Source organism: Falco punctatus (assembly GCF_963210335.1).
Source record: "Falco punctatus genome assembly, chromosome: 2".
Classification (NCBI taxonomy): domain Eukaryota; kingdom Metazoa; phylum Chordata; class Aves; order Falconiformes; family Falconidae; genus Falco; species Falco punctatus.
In genome coordinates this window covers 76,978,474-77,000,174 of record NC_137581.1, presented here as the reverse complement: position 1 = coordinate 77,000,174, position 21,701 = coordinate 76,978,474, and the positions used below count along the sequence as shown (strand labels likewise).

General features: G+C 38.7%; 1 protein-coding gene across 3 annotated transcripts in view; it reads right to left on the bottom strand.

Moving 5' to 3' along the window:
* Nucleotides 1-1,969: 1,969 nt before the first annotated feature.
* The window catches only part of SIM2 (SIM bHLH transcription factor 2), a 67,831-nt gene continuing 48,099 nt past the window's right edge, over nt 1,970-21,701 (bottom strand). For 2 of the 3 annotated variants that reach the window (XM_080376259.1, XM_080376258.1), the window contains exons 9-12: nt 16,703-16,850; nt 14,712-14,880; nt 13,138-13,546; nt 1,970-6,297 (exon numbers count right to left, since the gene is read on the bottom strand). In XM_080376259.1, coding sequence (XP_080232385.1) covers nt 5,573-6,297; nt 13,138-13,546; nt 14,712-14,880; nt 16,703-16,850 — 1,451 coding nt within the window. In that variant the 3' untranslated portion in view covers nt 1,970-5,572. The remainder of the gene's footprint in view (nt 6,298-13,137; nt 13,547-14,711; nt 14,881-16,702; nt 16,851-21,701) is intronic. The other variant, XM_080376260.1, reaches the window with a different exon arrangement.

Below are 21,701 nucleotides of genomic sequence, written 5' to 3'. Positions count from 1 at the left end.
CCTTAAAACACACTCTCCCTTCACTAGGGACAAGTACTGTAAAAGAATGAAGAGGGGGAAATGACATGTTCCTGCGTGAAGGGCAGAATGGACTGCAAACCCTCACTCAGCTACGCTACCATGGTGTCTGAGCAGCAGGCAGATGGATTTTTTAATAGTGAAGTGCTGCGATATTTTCTGGTTGCTGTTGTTCCTTTTGGATTTTTTCATAACCTTCATAACGGAAAGCTTGTTCAGTTCTCACTTTGAGTTGTAAGATTATTCCGAAACTTTTTACATTGGGAAGAAACCTTAGCATTGAAATTCCTTTTTTGCAAATGAGAACTAACCATGTGTGGATGTGTCAGAGCGTAGGTAGGTGCTGTGGGAAGGCACCGCTTTGCCTCTACCTTTTAGTGGCCTATTCTGTGTATAAACCTACCTGTTGTCTTGAGGAAACAGCTTTGAGTTGGATAAAGTGTTTGTTACAAACCTGACCTTTCCTTCAGAAGAACCAAAGAACTTCATAAAGAAAATTCCCGTTGCATGGTGAGCAGCTCCTTCAGGTCCTTCTGACCAGCAGCTCTTCCTGTCAAGAAAGCCAGTGGACCTGCCTGTGCCACGGTCACCTTAAGGTGGATGAGGAGCACAGCCAGGAGTCTTACTCTTTTTATGGCAAACTTGGCACACCCAGAAAGCCACATTTTTGTATGAAAGTCATTGTTATTATTGCTGTTTCTGTAGGACAGATGAATGTGGTGTAGAGTGTCTCTGGACATAGGTATGGAGAGAATCAGATGACTCCAGACCCAGAAGTAATGCACTGAAAATGTTTCATTTCATTCAACTGTCCAGATTAGTAAAACACCTCTTCCATTGTGAGGCTGATGTCGTATCAAACTATTTTCTTGTTAAAGTGCTTTCAAAAAACTTCTATTGCAATGTCCATATTTCTGTGACTTCGTTTTTTTCCTCCTGGACTCTGTTATAACATTTCTCATTACACATTGTGAAAATATTTGCAGAGATTGTTTATTGATGGGAGAACTTCTGCAGCGCAGGCTGGGCGTGTTGGCACGTGTCTGGGTTCAGAAAGAGTAAGCGGGTTGTGTCCAGTCAGCACTGATGCTGTTTCCAAAGATTTGAAAAAGCAGTGATGCAGTTAACGTTTAGGAGTTCAAACAGTACATCTCACTTCTAGTAAAAGGTTTTATAAGACTTCAGAGCATTTTTAAAAATACATCCAACAAATCAAGGGCTATTACCTAGTAATAATAAAGCCTGTAATTCTTTTTGGGGCAGCTTCATTGTACAACTATTTTTTTTTCTTTGCTTTTTCTGATTCAGCTACAAAACATCAGCAGTCTAAAAAATTACTCTCTGCAACTGCTTTGGAATATACCGTAGCTTTATACAAAAAAATGCAAAAAAAAAACACACTGAAGTGCTTTTAATATCTGCTATGAAAAAGATTTGTGCTACAAAGGGCTGATTCCTGGCGGTAACTGGTTTGATAAAAGCATTTGCATGCGTAAGTTACTGCAGTGATGCACCACACTGATCAGACACCAAAGAAATTAAATCTGAACTGAGGAAAGCACAGAGGTCAAAAAATGATGGCGTGCTGCAGGCTGCGGCATGGAACAGATGATTGAGAAAAAAGCACTGCAGGGAAGAATTGTAAACTGATGTCATGTTTGAGTATCTTGCATTAGCATGTTTCTTTAACGATTCTGTGTTATTTTCAGTTCTCCAAGAATTTTCCTTTAAAATGCAATGTGGCTAAAATACAATAAATTTAAAAAATCTTTGTATTTTATAGTACATTAACAGTCAAGTATAGTACATATTACAAGTGAAATAAAATTTCAAATATGCAACACTATTCTTTGTGAAAGCCTGTGTTTTCTGTTAAAAGGAAATCCAACTCAATTTTCCTTTGGCTACAGGATTTTATTTAACATTTTAACAGTTTTGTTTTACATAATAAATAAGCAAAAATGCTTTACATTTTTAGGGAATACATAGATAATTCTGAGCATTACTAGGTTGTTCGTTTTGCGTGCTTTTTCACCTACATTTGTCATATAGCTTTATCTGCATCATATAAAAAAAGCAAAATCTAATGTTCAGGAAAAAAATGGAATAGTAAAATTTTCTCTCTGTTGTTTTTGAAGTGTGACTGAAATTGAAACTGAAAAAATACTTAGTGTCCCATTTTGTGATTTTTAGAGGAACACTGTTACTCTGACAGGTTTCCCATTCATTTGCACTTTCTCTCAGTGATACATTCTCCAATTTTACACCTATTGTCCACTGTGCTTAATTTCATTAAATTACTTTAATACCCTTTTCCAAATTACAGGGCTACAGTGACCTAGAGAGAAGTCTATTGTCTTATCACCTTATTTACATTGTGGTGTTTCTATTAATAGGATAAAAACTTGGAGACCTCAATAAGGGATTAATGTTTCCAACTTCACATTTTGCTAAGATATTCCCTCTCTCACTTCTTCACTCTCGTTCTCCGTATCATTTACACACTAGGTCTGAACTCCCCTAAGGGTTAAAATCCTATCAAGTCGCATGACAAAGGTGTCTGTAGCAGCTCAGACAAGTACATCAGAGAGAAATTAGGTTATTTTTCATAATACATTCCAATTCACACTCCACTGTGGCAACATCATTTTTTCAAATTATTAAAAACATTGCCACTGTCAATGGCTGGGCTGCATTGTGCAGTATGAGTGTTCTATGAACATCTGTAGTTTAACTGACTAAAAGTCGTATTTTTCTCTCAATATAATTTACTCATGTTCCAGATGTGAAATTTCATTCCAGAATGAAAATTGCTCTTTCTATTTTGGAATAGCAGGAAAAATATATCACACATTTGCTTTTTAAATCAAAGGTCTTTTCTAAAACCTACCCTGTATTATCATATGTGAATGCGTAATTGATTCATTATTGCCTAGCAGGGAAAGTTCATGTACCTGAATATCACATACTGTAAAACATCTGTGGGAGAATGATGGAACACCTCCTCTGCTCAGGCTCATTGCATAAAGCCTGGAAGTGTGAATAACAAGGTAGAGGCTGGAAAAATATTTTGTGGTATTTTACTGAAAAATATCAATGGCATTTTTTAACCAAAGCTTAATTTGGACGTTCCTGAAAATATGTTTTCATAGTGAGAAGTACTTACAAGAACAGAAAAATACACCAGATTGACTTTGCATGCAGCAACGCCACTAATGAGGTATAGGGGAAAGTGTAGCATGAGAGTTGTGCATCAGGTTTCTTTTTAATGATGCAAACAATGTCAGTTACTGCTTTATAGGGCATGGTTTTAATTTAACAAAATTAACATACGAGTCTTAGCATAATTGCATCTTTTAAGGAGGTGAGCCCGTTTACTGGTGACACTGGCTGGGAAGGCTGTTAACCAAAGCTGCTATAAAACCAACTGGTGTCTCACTACTTCAGTTTATGAAGTCCAAGTGACGATCATATTCACTCATAACGTTTCTGTAGACTCACTAACTTCTCTAGTGCTGGACAAAGCAAGGAGCACAGCTACGCTGAGTGAGTGAATGTGCTGGTTTGGTTCTGCTTTTGTTTTTTAAGTCAGTAATCTGGTAATGGCTGATTAGGTACGGGTTGTATTTATCATGGAAGATATTTCCCATGCTTTTTTCGCAAATGAAAAGGTCAGACAACTGTGAGCTTCCAGGTGAACACAGGTTTAGCTTCTTAATAAAGCCTTCTCTGTTAACCTTTCAGCAGGAAGCAATAAAAATGCTGAAAATTGTTTTCAAACATACGTTTTAAAAGTATTTTTGTGTACTCATAGCAATAAATATACATACAAGGGGTGACAATATTATTGCTGCATATAAAGGATAGAGAACATGTAATTTTTAGAAGTGTGTACTTCATTACATTTTTATCTGACAAGGTGCAATCCGTGAGCAAGTGTTATTTCCATATTGCACAAGCCAGGTAAGCATCTTCTTCAGCAAAGTTCTCTTAGAGAGTCTGGTAACAGAGAGAAAGTTTTAGAAGTGTAAATTAGCCTTGAATTGGGGCTAAGAAGGGTAGCTAAATATAGCTGACACAGTTCTACAACAAACTTTATTGTTGGTATTTACAGCTATTTTTTGGGAGTCCTTCGTTGTTTTATCGAGACCACACAATGTTTGGGAAAGTGGTTGAAAAACAAAGTGGACTGAGTGTTGTCAATTAAACACACACAGATCCGTGTGTCTCCTCATTTGTAAACTTTACAAAGAATTAAAAAAAAAAGGGGGGGGGGGGGGCGTGAAATCTATTCTTAATAGGCGGGACAAAATGTAAATGTGTGCTGTATGAGTTTCACTTGCTGCAGTTTATTAGCATAAACTGAGGTGGGTGCAAAGCGTCCGTTCCAATCCCCGATGTACTCAAACTCTGCTTTACTACAAGTGCAACTGTGGGGTTTGTGGTTGTACAGTGACTTTTGACTTTCCATATTCAGATTGTCCACTGACATTATTTGTGAAGTGCACGAATCAGTCAAGTATTAATCTTACCCTTGTGTTGACACTGAGATTTATGCTTGAGGAAGTTCAGTGTGTTAAAAGCTGAACCTTTCAAACTTCAGAAGTCAACTGGTAAGTTTAAAATACAGCATAAATGTTCATTATTCCCTTGACTATAAAGGAAACATTTCTGGTGCTATTATTAAGATGTATTTTTGAAATACTGGTTTGAAAATCTGCACAGCCTTTTCCCAGAATACTCTGTGACACACAAGGGTGTTTTTTTTCTTTTTCTTATTACAACATTTTATGAGGAATAGTCTTTAGTTCCTGCTACATGATTTGTCCCAATTTGCCATGACAAGGCCTGTAACCCTTTAATACGTATTTTTGTATGTATCAATTTGTCATATTGTTCCTTGTCAAGACAAATGGTGGTGGTAACAATCTAAGGACACTGAAAGCTATGCCAAAGAAATCAAATTTAGATTTGATTTATTTAGTTTTAAAAACTTTGGATAATTAATAAATAAGCTTTTTCCAGACTCAGTTCTGTTTAGTAAGTACAGCTGCATTATGGATACTAATAATCACTTTTCTTTAAACAAAGTTCATTTATCAGGATGCTTAACACATGGGCGGAGAGTTGATGCAATTTTTCACACAGTTTGTCAAAAATACCTAAATTAGAGTGTATAGTTTATGATAAAAGAATCCTGAATATATTTTGAGAAGGAGGGGTTAAGGAAAAAAATGTTCTTCATATAAATCTCTGCATATAACACCTATCATTTGATTTTGTTGCACACTATGAAATAACAAAAATAAGATCTGTAACATGTCTTCTCACTGGCACCAGAGCTTAATCTGTGACAACGAAGCATGGAAGCTAGATGTAGGGTGTTTTTCTGACCTTGAAGGTACTGTTATTCATGACTTGCCAGGAACACACAAGTCTGTCCCTTCTGCTGACCTTCAGCTATGCTCAGTAAATGTAACCATTTTTTCTCATGCTTTTTGCAAATCATTGCAGTTTAGCTTCTTAATTAAATGTAAATACTCCTCTATTACCGTCACCTTCCATTGGCTATTATTACAGAAGTTCCAATATAATGGGGTAGTGCAGATTCCTTGTGGGTTTCTGGAGAAGAAGCTGATGAGGGGCTTTGGGTTTTGTAAATAAATGTATTTACTTCTTCAGAATTGTATCCGTAATTTTCTCCTACATGTCCTGTCGCTGTACATGATGAAGATTGAAATGTACCATGTTTGGCTAAAACATGGTGATAATTTAGAAGCACAAATGGAACTTGTCCAGAGGATCTCACATCCATCACACGTTCACTTTCGGAGTCATGATCAAGCTTTCCAGTCATCTCATTGTTGTCCAGTTCATCTAGATTTGTAGCGTGGTGACTAATGTGCCCGTATTTGGGTTCTTTCATACAAATCCTTCTTGTCTGCTCATATACTGAGGGCATTGGCAGGAGGTGACTTAATTGTCCTATAGCTTTAGACTGAAAACATTCTGATTTTGGCAGCAAGGAGTTAGCTATTGAGTTTGAAAAAGAACTTTCGTTGTTGCTCATTTTTTCTGGTAGGTCTCTGTTAAAAGCTAACTTGTTTTCTTCTTTAATGAGGTGGTGAGGTGGCTGAATCCTGGTTTCTATTTTGTTGGGTTTCATGATGCCAGAATCATAAATCTCTTCTTTGTATCTGCTGCCTGGCATGGGTGCTGTGCAGCTTGTAAAGTTGTCAGATAGAGCATCTTGGCTGTATCTTCTGTTTGATATGGGCACTTGCAAGAAAGAGAAAATGTTAATTACTGACAATGAGTTCATATAATAGTTAGATGCTAACACTTTTTATGACTGAATTTTGACACCCATTTGGTTTGGGCCAGATCCAAGTCCCAGTGAAGATGTCAGAGACAATCCCATTTCCGTCGGTGTCTTTGGACAAGTCTCTTTAAGACTGTTGAAAAGTTAAAAATAACCTCACCAACCCATTCAGAAGGGCCAACAGTGTTGAACAATTCTGAAAAGGTTTTCCATGTGAAAAGCCCGTTTATTTATTTGACGGAATAATTTTAAAACACATATTTAATATGGTTAAATCAGGGAAATTCAACAAAAGAAATATTTGGAAACGTGACCTGCTATCAAAAAGCTTGACCTTAAGTAAGCTCTTTTCAAAGATTTATCAAATGTTTTACCAAAGGATGGATAACATTTATTACATGTCAGTGATTCAATGATGAAAGTAAAGCAGGATTTATTCTTCCCATCACTGTGGAAGTGTATTGGGCACTCACCCTTGTAAGGTGTAATACATACTGACACGTCACTATCTAATTCATGATACCTATTTGTGATATACATAATATCTAGCTTGTGTCACATTAAAGGCTGTGCTTTTTCTCTTTGAAAAACTAGCATCAGATATTAAAAATATCTACTGAAAAGCAACATAAATACTTATTGAGAAAGCTCTGTCTCTGCTTTTAAGGTACTATCATTTAATAAAGCTGAATGTATAATATAAATGTAACGTACAACATACACTGAGAATGTTTGTTTGAATATAGGAATACTAGACCAGATACACATGGAATTCTTAAAGTGTTTCTTAATTAAATTGATTCTTAAATTTTCAGGAGAGTATGAACCAAGGATTTCTATTCAGGGTTTTCCTCTAAAATATATTGAGTGATCTTAGTTTTCACAAGTTTCTGCATGGTAGCTGAACTCTTGAAATAATTAGAACTGTTTTTATCATTTTCTGCTTTCTTTATGCAGCTTTTCCTTTTTGGACACTCCTGTCTACAAATAGTAAGAGAAAAAGCCACTGGTTTACTCCTATACAGTATAGCTAAATTTAGGCGAGTACTAATTCTTTGCACTGTTTTGTATGAACAGTTTGACAGTTATACTACTCCTCCAAGGCATATTTGAAAGTTTTATGTTAAAGGTTAAATGAGGCACTTAGCAAATTTCTCGAATTAAACCTAAACTCTATTTTGTGTTATGCTCGCTGAAAGCCCTGGACACCTAAATGCCTTTTGTAAAAGGGATTTTCTGTTTTTCTAAAAATTTTATTTAACGTCTTAAAGGTTTTGGAGTTCCCCTGTAGTGGTTGCTGACGTAACTGTACCCGCTAATAATTAAATACTCCCTGTGCTATAGTAGACTGGCAAAGCCTTCATGTATAACAGAGGAAGCAGAAATAGCTCAATTGTACTTCTTTTTATATGCAGAGCTTCATTAATTTCAGAGGGAGTCGCACCACATAATTAACACCAGAATTTAAACAGGAATCTGGATGCAATTTCTTCTTGATTGACCCAACATCCTCCTAGAAACAATAATGTTTCAAGTTATTCTTTTTAATTTTCATTTATATATTTTGTTCCAAGAAGTATATGCAGTCCTAAGTAAACTGAATTCTCATCAGCTGTTGAAAAATGGCCCTTTTAGATCACAAATCAAAACAGGGATTCAGCCACGTGCTTAAGTATAACTTGGAAAATTTACCAATGTAATTATACCACTCTAATTTTAGCACACATCTGGCATTTTTACTATAAATTAAGTATATGTGCTGAGAGTTACTGACATATAACTAAGAAGGTTTAACTAATCTGGTATATTTGTTCTAGTGTTTTTCCCACTTGAGACATCCATAGGAGTGATGGGTTTGTTCTCTTACTGCAGCATGGAGAATTGTTACTTTGTGGATCTAATCTCTTAACAAAAGATTGTCCCTTTCCATTTTTAGAGCCCACACTTGTAAGAAGCTGAAGCATTGCAGCAGCTGGCCCCTGTCTTTTTATCGTCATTTTTGTCATCTCAAATTCTGCTGGGCTGATGGCTGCCACCTTCATACCAAGAAGTAATTTGCATACTTGGAAATTTTGTTCTCAAACATGGTTTTCATCTCTTTTGCTGAGGAAGAAGGTAAGGGTCTGGTTAATTGTTTGCAGGCTTCCATTAAAGTTGTCAGCACATTTGTGGAGTCAGACTAGACAGTTAAGCAAGTCGTGTCTGCAGTGCAATGGAGCCCAGTCATTTTTGTCCACTTACATTCAGAACAGTTACTGGAGCTAGGCTTAAATCTGCTTTTGTCTTCCTTTGCAGACAAAAGCCCAAGTATGCCTGGGGACAGACTCCTCCTGGGGAGTTTTTCATACAGAAGTTAATAGAAAGCTGACAACTGCTTTGTGTTGCCATAGAAGGGCAGCACCCCAGGATTGCTTCCACCCATCTGGCATGTGGGTATTGCCAGAGTACCTGCCTCAGCAGGTGCGTGAGGATCTCCCATGCATTCTGTACTTTTCCAGTGCTGAAAACACATTACAGTCATTGAAGTCAGTGCATTAATTTGGGATGCTTTCTGGGCCACTGTTCTGCCAGAGCAATCCAGCTATGCCAAGCAAGGTAGATACACTGCACATCTAAGGTTGTGTGTCATACCAGAGTGATAACAGCTTTCTAGAAGGCCCTTTATACTTACTTACACTGCCTCCATTCCTAGCAGCCTACAGCTGCAACAGTGAACTTAAGTCCTTCAGGCATCATGTCTCCTAATTCTTGACAAGTAGCTCTGCTTTCCCACTGGTGCACAGGGTGCAACTTGGACAAGTTGAGGGAAAACCTGGAGATTAAGAGCCCCATCACCTGGAAGCCTGCTCAGATTTCAGCATCCAACCATCCAAGTGGGAACAGGAAGGCTCCTCCAGCAGGTATTGATCTTTTTTTAAAACATACCAAGTATTTTCATAGCTACAGTGCACTGCAGCAATCTTGCCCCTGTCAAGCTGAGTGCTGTGGCGAGGAGCATTCCCTCCTCACCTTTAAATAGTGCAGTCAAAGAGCAGATGGTGCTCAATGGGGAAAGATGCTTGCCCAAAAGGTATTTCATTCACAAACATGCCTTTCTGTACCAAGACATTAATAGGTACAGCTGCTCCTTGTTCTCTCATTGCCCCTATTGCACTAAAAATGAAAGAAAAGCAACTTGAAACCAGGTTAAAGCAAAGAAAGTCTGATACTCAGCACTGATCTTCATGCAAAAGGTATGCAGTCCTTATCAGCAGTTTTGTATCCTGTCTCTGAAAAACTTGTCTGTTCTTTAGGGCACAGCTGATCCCCTCTTCATGCATGCTTTGTCTTGCATAATTTTTCCTGGGCTTTCTGATCTACACTAACCTCAGAAGAGTGTACTGACAGTTACTGTGTTTTGAAACGATGATATAACAACACTTGGATGTTGACTTGTAGCCCATGATGTTTCAGTATGTTTCCTAATTCTTTGTGCAAAAGGACCTTCAGAGAAGAGGAGCAATTACTCAGTCGCTTTGAGTTTTGCTGAAGACCAACAAGCAGAGCCACTGTACTGCTCAGGTCACATTGCAAAGGCATGCTGATATTCCTCTGTGTCAAAGAAGACAAAGATACAACAGGTCTTACACTGTCCCTGCCCATGGAAAAGATATTTTTTCAGGTTAGCTCGATATCTGTGCTGTGTCCTGACCTGAACCCTAATTGCAAGTCATCTGAGGCATGGGCTGATGTTGTCATCGCTATGGTCTACATTATTCACCCTCCAAAAACAGTAGTAAGACAACATGATCTTCAAGACCTCTTTGTCTCTAGTGGAATATACTTTTCAAAGAAGATGTCATCTATTTCTTCCAGTAGTCACTGGCTAAACTGGGGCAGGGGGGTGATTTGGGGGAGGAAGATAGACCAGAGCTTTTTCACAGATTTTCTCAGTATTCTTCATCATTTCCTCAGTTTTGGCATAATCCGTGTCACTAAGCTTCACACAGAAAGTACAGACTGGTCAACAGCATAACTTAATGAGAAGTGGGTGCTGTGGTACCTACACTAGTAATGTATCTGTTCAAGTGTACAAAGGAAAATTCCCTGACTATGAAGATGGTTGCTTCTTCTGAAGTGAGTTTCTTTTCTGATGACTAGGCCAGCTGGAAGAAAGTGGAAGCTTTGAAACCAGATTCTGAGGCAGCAGCATCTGATTTGCAGACAGTTTTATCTGCTACGTGCTTTTCCAGAGCTTTGATGGCTTGGCATGATCATCTTAAAATCTCTGATCTCTCCAAAAGAAGCTATTTTCCATAGAGAAAAATGTCTCTGGCCTACGGCATTTTTGGCAGATGCTGCTATGGATGTGATGTGGAATAGCCCTTGCATCCAATCCGGTTGCCAGATGTCATATTTGGCATTGTCTTTGGATTGAAGATAATGACACTAAGCAGATCCTCTCTCCTTTGAAGCTTACTGGCTGTCAGTTTTTCAATGAACCGCTAGAAAAAGCAGCAGTTGACAATGTAAGAAAGATCAGATGCCCCTTTCAATTCAAAGTAAAAAGTCACTTCCAAAGGTTCAAATTTCTCTTCTGCCACCAGCCTCAGCAGAAGTATGACAAGGCTAATTCTACCTCAGGAGGAATCAAACTTTGAAACAATTAGATATAAATCCTCTTTGCAGCAGAGGCTCCATTTTTCTTTCCCCTCTTATAACACTGTGTGTGAACTCACGCAATGACCTCTGACCAGGCCTGAGTTTGACCATATTCTTTTTTCCTTCCTGAACAGTAAAATTGTTAAGTGCTTTTCCAGGCAATTAATTATACCAAGTCAGTTTTCATCAAATGCCCAGTAGCTAAACATCCATTAAATACATCTGTGCTCAAAAGAGAACCCACATATTCTGATGTAAGCAACAATATCTGAAGTAGAACAAGAATAAAGAATCACTGGTATCACAGTTCCATTTTCCTGTTCATGAGGAAATTGAAAAATACCAACAGTTGCTTGCAGGTTTTTGTTGGGACTTTTTTTTTACCCTAACATATTTAACACTATTGCTATGGAATCCTTCTGACTTAATATATTTACTAGGAGTTATCTGCCTATATCAACCGACCGATGGTAAATTGCTTGTCTGCTGCTATGGTCGCTAGGCTTTTCTGGCAAATGTTATGACCACAATCAATTTTACAGACTGTTCTCTGAACAGGCTGTTCTTTCCACATCCATTCTCAGTGTTCTGAGGGCACCCTCTGACCAGGAAGGGATGGATGTACTTTCTCAGTCAGTCTCATAGCGTCTGTTAGTCTGTAAGCAGAGAAGAAAAGCTGGGCTGACTTCTGTACACCTAGAACAGCTTTGTTCCTTCAGACTTACTGGGTTCTGCAGGATTTACTTCAGTCTTTATACTCATCCTCAAAAGATGTAGCTTTTTTTCCTTTTCCACTAAGATGCAACATCTTTAGAAAGGACAAAACCATTTCCTATTTTTGGTCTAAAGCTACTCCTTTTCAGCCCTGCCCACAACAGCGACAAAAGGAAGCCAGCACATCAGAGGAGCATGAGCTCAGAAAAAGCATTTAACCTGCACTGGGCTGTAAGAAGAGCTTCAGTCTTGTTCATATTCAACCTAAACACAGAACAGCAAAATAAAATGCTACAGTCAGCTGGGTGAGGTCAAATGGTCCTGTGAAGGACAAAATCCTGGGAAGAACTTACTTGCTGCTCTGTTGGAGACACGTTCAACGTCTGATACCATCTTCTGTCTGATGTAGCAAGCTCAGCTTTTAACATCTGCAGATATTCCCTTCAGATCTAGGATATCTAATTTCATGTCCCTACATGAATAAATGCTTAGTTTCTGGTACTCAATAACCCTGAGCCTATCTTTTCCAGATTTTTTATTTTAAATTCCCACTACTGTTTCCTCTGTCCCATCCTCAATGAAGCTAGAAGTGTTTCCATATAACTTTATAACCGTATAATGTCAACATAATTTATAACCGTAATATGTCAACCAGTCAGTCCTCATCACTGATTTTAACTAACCAAAATGATGTATGCAGATAGATGTAAACATATATAAGATCTAAGGATAAGAGTGTATCTTGAGCTTCTTTGCATTTATTTACTTTATAGCTTTGCAAGGCTGTTTCCTATAGGTTGCCACCTCAAAGAAGTCAATGTCTTCAGTGCTTCCTTCAAAGCATTTGAGCTGACCATCTGTGTAGAGAGATAATGCAGCTGACTGGGGAGAAGCACTGAAGACATTTTTGAATAAAGCAGGAGACAGTGCATTTCATTTACTCATTCACTGTAATAGCTGTAAGGTAAAGACATTCAGAATGGCTTCTTACTCAGAAAGGACAACCTTCAATTTTTATGGAAATAGATCACGTTTATTTTAATTGCTGTATGTGAGCTGAAGTACAGTTGTTTCTTTCTGACTTCAGCAATGACTTACCTGAGCAATTCCCCTAAATAACTCTGATATACTGCAAAATATGAGGGTAGGTTGTGCCAGTATTGAAGGAGACAGTATCTCTGCCCTGTTCTAAAAGTGATTCTCATGAAAAAAATTTTGCAAGTAATGCTTTAATAATATTCCTAATCAAGTGCTTATGGTAATGGGAAGAGAGATGAACATGTGAATACTATAAACATAGTGGTTGTTACACTTCACTGTTCCTGATTTTTTGTATTTCCTAAATACCTTGTAATTCCTGTTTTCAAACTGCAATTACAAATCTTCCCCAGACACCCCACAGCTTTGCTTTTCTTTTTTTCTTTTTCTACAGTGACACCCACCTTCATAACTCTGTGCAAGATTGTGTCGAAGGATATTCACTGGCTGCTCAGGAAGATTTTTGGATGGTGACTGGCTGTTGGGTACCAAGGAGTTGGCGTAATGCCACTGGCATTCTCCATTTGTCTGCAGCGTACTCAAGAAAAATCGAGCAACTTCACAAGGTGCTCCTTGAGACTGCCCAAACTTTGAAGGCAGCATTTGCTTTTTGCTACTGAAGACATGAGAATCTACAGGGAAGTGTCCATAATGGTAAGAGAAAGGCAAGCTATATGACGGGGCATATAAAAGTTCACTGTTTTCTGAATGGAAGTTTTGTTCTTGAATGGTGGCAGCATTCACTGCAGGGCTGGATCGCCAGTTTCCCACCTGGCTGCATTCCAGTTTGTCTGTTTGGAATGAGCTGTATTGCTGGGGGAAATAAAATAAAATAAAATAAAAAGAAATTAAAAAAAAAAAAAGGAAGGGAAGAGAGTTAAATGACTAACTTTTATATGAAACCACATAACATATCATACAGGCACCCAGAGCTGGGCCTCCTTGAACTGTGATCTCACTGGCTAAAGGGACTGGCATACCAGTGCATTTAAAGTTCCTTGTCTTCATGATAACTTTACCTTCACTTAACATGGGAACAGAAAACTATTTTGTCATCCTAATATTAAGGGTTTATTTCATAATTTTTCCAGTTTGAGTTTAGCTAGTAAGTGTAGGCAGTTTTAAATACCTGAGGGCAGATGTTTGTTGCAAAGCACTGGAATTCACTGATAAATGGGGTAGCAGACCATGAATATGATTTTGTATATGTTGGCATGTCGAGCTTTAGAACGGCAAGAAGACAAAATCTGTCTTTTGCATGACCTATTGCAATGATTTTATCTTCCCACTCTCTCCCACCCTCCTCTCCAGACTCCAAATCCTTTTTGGGCTCTCACTGTCCCGAATGCAGTGTATGTGCTAGATGCAGTCAGTGCTGTTTGAAGGTAACAGTAGCCCCTTCCAGCAATAGTCTCAGAATGTGTCATTGTGGGTGTTGGTCTCACCAGCCCAGTTTTATAGACGAGCTCCATTGTTTCCTTTCACATCTGGTTCTAGCTCACCCAGTGATAGTGAGAGATACTCCAAATCCCACTCCAGTGCTCTGTCAGCTAGGATTCATTCTTGTGATGCATTTTCCAGCATAAGGAAACTGCTAATACCTATGTGACATTAAGAACTCTGCATATCAACAGTGAATGAGGTGCATTCTAAACCAGCCCAAATTTTCACAACACAGCTATTCTTAGTACATGTTTTTATTCTTTTTACCAAGAAAGCATGTTGTTTGTTAAGTACTTTACATACTCTATATCCAAAAGGTTTTGTGTTTGCATCGCTCGCCAGAGTTGGTTTGTACTACTTGTGCTGTCCACCTCAAGAACAAAAGGGTCTAATTGCATTCCAGCCTAACAAGGGAGCTCCTGCGGCAGAGCGTACTATAGTCAGTTTTACAGTAAGTTCAGTTCTGGATGATCTCTGTCCTGTCCCAAGCACTCTATGACAACAATTGGTAAGTAAATATTGCTGAAAAAGTTACCTGTTGTGGGTAAGGCGTTGTTCTGAGTTTTGCCTTCATTTTATTACTTTTGGGTTTTACTATTTTCCTTGTTTCCTGCGAGGTAGATACTGAGTTTCTGCATGAAAACTGTGACTTAGAAATAGTAACCTGGTCCAGTGACAACTGAAGTTCCTTATACTCAATATCTCTGCAAAAGAAAAGTCCGATAAAATACATACTCAAACATACCACACAAACACAAAATAGCTCCTTTGACAATACATGTTAGCTTTGACAGTGTTTTCATTTTCATTCTTCCAAGATTTTCACTGAGTCTGTAGTGCAAGTCTGGGGATGTCAGCAGGCAGTGAATCTTATGGTCTGACCCGGTCCCCACTCAAGTCTTTCACAAATGTTCCACTGGGAACTGTGTTAACATCTTTGTACAAAGTGTCCCCACTCTCTGAACCTAAACTGTGCGAACTTCTTAGCCTTCTGTGGCACCCTGCAGTTCGGAATCGTATCCATGTCAGCTGACAGAAAGGCACCGATCAATTCATCTGTCTCCTCCTCAATCAGGAATTGGTCTCTGCCCTGGCTCTCACAATTAGCCCTAAGGAAAGGAAAAGGAGCAATGTTCCTCTCCTGTCAGCACGATGTGCTTTTAACTAGACCACATGAGCTGCAATGTTGTTTTTATGACAGTCTCTAGACTTTCATTTCTCCTCTGTTCTGTTCAGTTTTATTTGCTCCACAGACAGGGCAGATCTTTATACAAAAGAAGTTAAAAACCAAATCAAGAACACACTGTGGATCGTATTTTGAAACATTAATTGATAACGTTCTGATGGCTGAACATTTTCCTCTGGTTTTGTCAGTAGCAACAGTGGAGCATATTTTTTAAAGGATAACTAGAAAAAAACTATTTCTCTCTCAATTTCTATCTAGAACTCATTTCTATCACTTTTTGATGATGAATAACCTGGAAGTAAATTCAACTTGAGAACATGCTGTTACATCCCTGGCACGGTGTCCTTCTTTTTACTCAAATCACTTGCCCCAACTCATGATACTCAACCAGATTGCAGGACTGAGTCTTTCCTTCATGCTGCTGGCTCTTAAATCTGTACAGGAACGAGGGCAGAATTAGCCAGTGTATCTAGGGGTGAGTACCTGCTTCAAGTAGCTTAAGGGAACACTCTGTGGTTCCTCAGCTCACACAGTTTAGATCCCTAAGTCAGGTATCAGTGATAACATTGTAATATGCAAACACACGTGATCCTACCACACATCATGCAAACACATCTTACTTTCAATCCAGATTTGAAATGGACCCATCTAGACAAAAGAAAAGAGTGTATAGTTCCCTGCTTTTTTGCACTATTCAACAAAAGGGAGCGGGTACACCCCCTCCCCTATTATCTCTTCAGTCAATGTTTCACTATTACTTATCCCTCTTATTCATTATAGATTGCTGTCGCAGGTTTATATGAAGATCGGAATTTTGTAACGCCTTCATGACTTGAACTAGAATTCATAAACTGCAGATCCAAACTGCTGTATGTTCTGCAGCTCAGTGGGAGCTACTTGCCATTGTAAGAATGTACTTTTGCCCTGAGTAACTGTGCAGCCCAAGGCAAGTGAGGGAATCCTTGGTGATTCACCTGTCCCTCAAAGGTGGAGTGCTTCCTACCGTGTCTCTGTCTCCCAAAATGACGCTGTGACCTCTGCTGGGTAGCAGTAGTTTTCACTGGACAGGCCCAGTGCAGTTCTGCTGCTAATTACAGAACTGGGGTCCAGGTCTAACGCAAATGGCTACCAGTGTAATTACATTCAAGCATATGGCATACAAGGCAACCATCAGTAATACTAGTTCTTTTCAGCTCAGGAGGGAGGATATGAGAGAAAAGTGGCTGTAACATGCAAGCACAGAATGATACTGGAAGACACACATAAAACAAACTCAAGGATTTAATTAGTAATGAATCAATTACTGATAACACATAATGGTACAAAGTATTTTGACTTACGTAAGGACATAATTGACACTCACTATGCAGTGAGGCCGTGATGAACGGCTGTTATGCACAATAGTAGCATAGCTCTGTACCCAAACCCAGCCTCCATGCTTGGACAGTAGTCGATAGTACTTGGTTGTGACTTGGCCTTTCACCAGCACTGTGAATACGATAAAAAAAAAAAGCATTTCACATTGCTTGGACTTGTGATCGCTTCCTGGAGAGATGTATTTGCAAGGCAGGGACTTTTCTCCCTCCTTCCCTCCCTTAAACTTCCTCTTCTTCCCACCAAACTTTAAACAACCCCCTTATAAAGGTGGCTGTCCTGCCCTTTACATAGTTTCACAAGGTCACGTTATTGTTTACAAATAGTACATTGCAAACTATTAAGGTTTGTCTTCCTTCTTTTCCAGTTCACCCTTCTTTCTTATGCTTACATTCTGCAAAAACAATTACTGTTTCTGATCTTCTAACTGCAAAAAAAAGGTTCAAGACAGAAAAAATATTTTGAAGCAGATGCAACTAGCTTGAATTTTTTCCAGCACATTTGGAAGCACTTTTGTCAATCATAGCTTGATAGATTATTGTGTATTTTGCAATGTATTTCATGCTATGATGCTTTTTCCTCTGTAAGCTCTACATTTTAAAGGTTGATGTAAAAGGGTAAAATTCAAATGCTGTTTGGTTCTTAAGCACACAAATAAAGACAAGGACAGAGAGGTGGACTAGTTATCTGATAGTTTTCACTAGAAACGTAATCCTCTATACACCGGTTTGGATTTTCTGTGAACAAAGATGTTTTGGCACAAGGCTATGCTACAATAGGAATTGTGCAGCATCTCTAAATATTTAACCTAGCCACAAATATTCCTGTTTCAGTGCCAGGCATTTGTCTAATGATTCACTAGAAGCTAATGCTCAGCCTTCAAAGGTGGTTCTTCTCCTGTGTGACCCTGGAGCATTCCTCTAGGAAACTCAATAGTCTTACTTTTCTATACAATCAGTTATTCATTTTAAATTAGGAAATAAGCTGCTGAGCTTGCTACATAAATGATGTCCCAAAAAAGTGATAAATAGCAGCAATTCCTTTATATAATACATGATTAAGAAATGGAATTGCTGCTTGCAAATGTAGGGCTTGTACTAGACAACTTAGTAGCAAAGCACACTGTAATTTTGTTCTCCCATTGTACATGCTTGGTGCAGAAGCAGATACATAATAAGGAAATAGAACAACAGCTTTCTAGAACAACAGCTTTCTCTTTCTGCCAACTCTAGTAGAGCAAACGAACACTTGAATTGAAAATATATGGCCTTATAATTAGTGTTCACAGAAGATTTTTCTCACAGGGAGGGCATCCAATATTAAGTTGGGAACTAAAGAGTGCATGATCTTTGGGTTTTTTTTCACTGTTTGGTAATTAACTATATGGCTATCAGTCATCACTGTGGTTGACTTTTTTTTTTGTTCAGTTGTTATTTGGGCGAGTAGTGGTTTGTAATTTCAATAGTAATCAGAGACCACAATAATGTGAATAATATGAATTGCCCAATGCAAGACTGACAAATAGAAGAACAAGAGTTCTTGTTCTTGCTAAAAGGTCTTCTAAGTCTGTAACATATAGATCAACCCTCTGGGCTGCTTACTCTCCTGTCCATCTGGGCACATCACAACATACTTAAACTTTTCTTCAAATCCATTTAAACTCCCTAAGAAAATCAGGCTCTTACAAAATGGCTATAGACAGATCTTTCTGGAAGTGTCAGTCCTCCCTCCATTACAGGATATGGTATCCATTTGTTCAGAAAGCAACAAGATAAAAAACAGCATCTTGCAAGACATTCAAAAACCCATCCTCGCTGAGGTCAAGCCACTGCTATTTAGAGTTTGAAGTCTCTCTTGATAGCTTTTTGCCTCGTTCTTGCTGGTGTCCTTTTTCAAGCCAGCATTTCTAAATGGAATCCTCTATAGGGTAGATGTGTGCATATGTACAGATATTTAAGAAAAACATGAGGAATATGTGTGTAAGTATGTAAACACACCTACAAAATATAAAGGCGTGTGTACTCTTTATGTACTGTGTATCACTCCAAGGTAAAGGTCTTGCAGTTGCTACTCAAAGATTCCATGTAACAATGCCAAATAAGTCTGTTCTAAAAATATTTGTAATAATGGCAGCTATATGCCATGGAATCACTATGTTTCTTGTTGTTCTATAATCCAAATGGTCCAGTTCTGGGAAATGATGCTTACATTGTGGCCTAGATAGCTAACAGATATTTTTCATAAAGTGGTCTAGGCTTTTCATAACTAAGACTTCATGCTAGTTTAATGGTCAGGTTTTCCTTTAATCCAAAATGCCTTGCTACTCAGTCTTCCAAAATAGAAATCAGTGCTGTGATGGATTGCTAGCTATAACAAAGTTCTTCTGTGTGCTTTGGGACTAGCTTTGACTTTCTCTCTCTCTCTCACCAATTTTTTCAAAATCCCTGTTTTAGCTCTCCAGTTAAGGCAGTACTTTAAAAGATGTGAAAACCACTGATGACTACAGTTTTCAGCTTTTCTTCCTAATTATATGGATAAACCAATATTTCTCCTGGGATGGGGGAGGACTCCATGTCTCCTGCATTTTTAGCAATCTGAGGAAAGTCTGACCTTGGCTAGGGGATAGTAGCTGCGATACAGTAAATGAGGTCAATTTCCTTTTGGCTCTGTGTTAAATTACCGTGTTTGATGCTGATTGGGAAACCTCAGAAATGGGAGTGAGGTAAATCCACTACCAAGACAATCTGTGCAGACTCAGGCTTCTTGGTGGCCTCTGCTGCAATCAAACCGGGAGGATTCAGTGGCTTTAGCCTTGGCTCTTGGATGTGCCATTTGTAACTGGGTGTTCCGCCGTTGTGGTTCCCTCCTGGTTTAGCAGGCAATCTGAAAAAGGCACTGGGCTGGCTGGGCTGGTCCTTCTGGTCTGTCATAGATGGCTATTTTAAAAGGTTCCAGCAGGCTCACAGGCATGTGGCTGGGAGTTCCTAGCCTGCACTTAAGGGTACCACTAAGTGAAATGGACCTCTTGGTTCCTCACTCACAGCGGTTATTGTTTTAGCTTCCCTGGCGCACATAACCCAGTGTGTCATCGGTCCAGCCCTCCAGCAGCACTGTCAATGGACCATGCCCTAGCAAATTCGACAGTTCTTTTGCCCTCTTAAAGCCTAGTGCAGCTCTGACAGAAGGTTTAATTGCTGGGGGAGCAAAAGTAGACTCAGTGCCACAGACAGAGTGTAAACTGTGCTCTGCTATAAGATAGATTCTATAAATACATAGGTTGACTTCCAGGAAGCAGCAAAACTGTTTGGTGATGACATCAGCTGGGCCCAGGGCTTGCCTTGCCAAGGCATAGAGATGTGGCTTTTGTAAGAGTTTATGTGGGAAAAGCAATGATGTTACAACATGTGGGATGCACAAAGTCCTCCTCACAGAGAAAGGATGGTGCAAATGAAGTGATTTCTCTGAGGCCAGAAAAATATTTTGCATATACTGGAACAAAGGAATATTTTGTCTGTATTGGAGCAGCTTCTCTATCTTGTCTTTTAGAATGCAAGATCCTTAGGCAAGGACTCATTATATGTGTGGCCGCATTTTCCCAGTTGCAGAAAACAATATATATCGATGGTGCTATAGAAATAAATAAAACTAGTTAAAATGCAAGTAGTTTTTTCATATAGCTGGAAGCTGATCAAATATTTAAAACAGGAAACACTTGGCTGCCAGCACACCTTAGGCAGATACTCACTTCTATGTTTTCCTCAGTCCGAATTTCTTGTTATAGCACTTCTAACTTGTTCTCCTCACTGTTTCCTTTGTTTTGTTCTCTCTGCTGCCTAACTTAAAGTTCAGTTCCTTTAGGTCTTCAGTTTGGGATTTTATTTTTTTCCTCTTTGAAAAAGCAATTTGTTACCCTAGGTTAGGGTTGCCTTTTTTTTTCTTTCTTTCTTTTTTTTTTTTTTTCTTAATACCCTTATTAGGTGTAAGATGTTTCTCTCCAGATTTCTTCATCAGATGACACTTAATCATTAGATTGCTTTATAGAATGGTACGTCAAACTTGCCAACCTTTTACTGTTCATGTTCCTAAGACATTTACTGATGGATGGTGGGGGAGTTATAACAGTGCTCCCCAGAGGAAGTTTGCACACTTTACATCTGTTTTAGTAATTCCTATTACTTGGTATTCTAACCATGATTCTGCACTGTTCCCACTGTTGCTCAAGCATTAGCCATTATTTTTTGCTTCTTGACATTCATTGGCTTTGACGCTTTCATTAATTTCTATGCATATGTCTTGCATTTTTATTCTGTTTTTAAATTTTACGTTACCTTTGTGATTCAGATACAGTATCTAGAGAACTGCTTTTAATTATTCTGTTTGGTTGAGGGTTTTTTTTGTCTCTTTATCTAAAATTCCAGTCATACATCGATCAAATCAGCAGCCAAAGTACAAGTCTTTTACACACGCACAGAATTATCTATCACTCTGCTCTAAAACAGAGAACTGTTTTTCAGAGATGATTGTGGCTATAATGGCATCATCTCTATACTGGTTGACATAGGTATTTCAAATAGTCTTGTGAAAATAGTGAGTGATATTTTGTACAGGTCAAAAGTCAAATCCAAATGCAGACATTAACACTACAAAGAGGATGCCCCCAACACGACGTTACCATGTATCCTGGTCATTCTAGTTTTTAGTTTGCAATGGCCCAGAATATTCAACAGTGTTTTGGTAAATATGAACTCACTGCAAAGATCATATTCTGCTTTCCAGGTGTAACACACACTGCCATCAACAGAATTCAGCACTTGGAGTTTCAGCACTGACTTAAGAAATATAGTTACAACCTCCTTTATAGTCCAGATCCTTATGCATAGCACATAGTAAGGTGAAGAACTGACTGCTTTCTCCTTCAGCAAGCCTGAAAGAAGGATTTTACTCTGGCTGCTTTCAGCGTAAAGG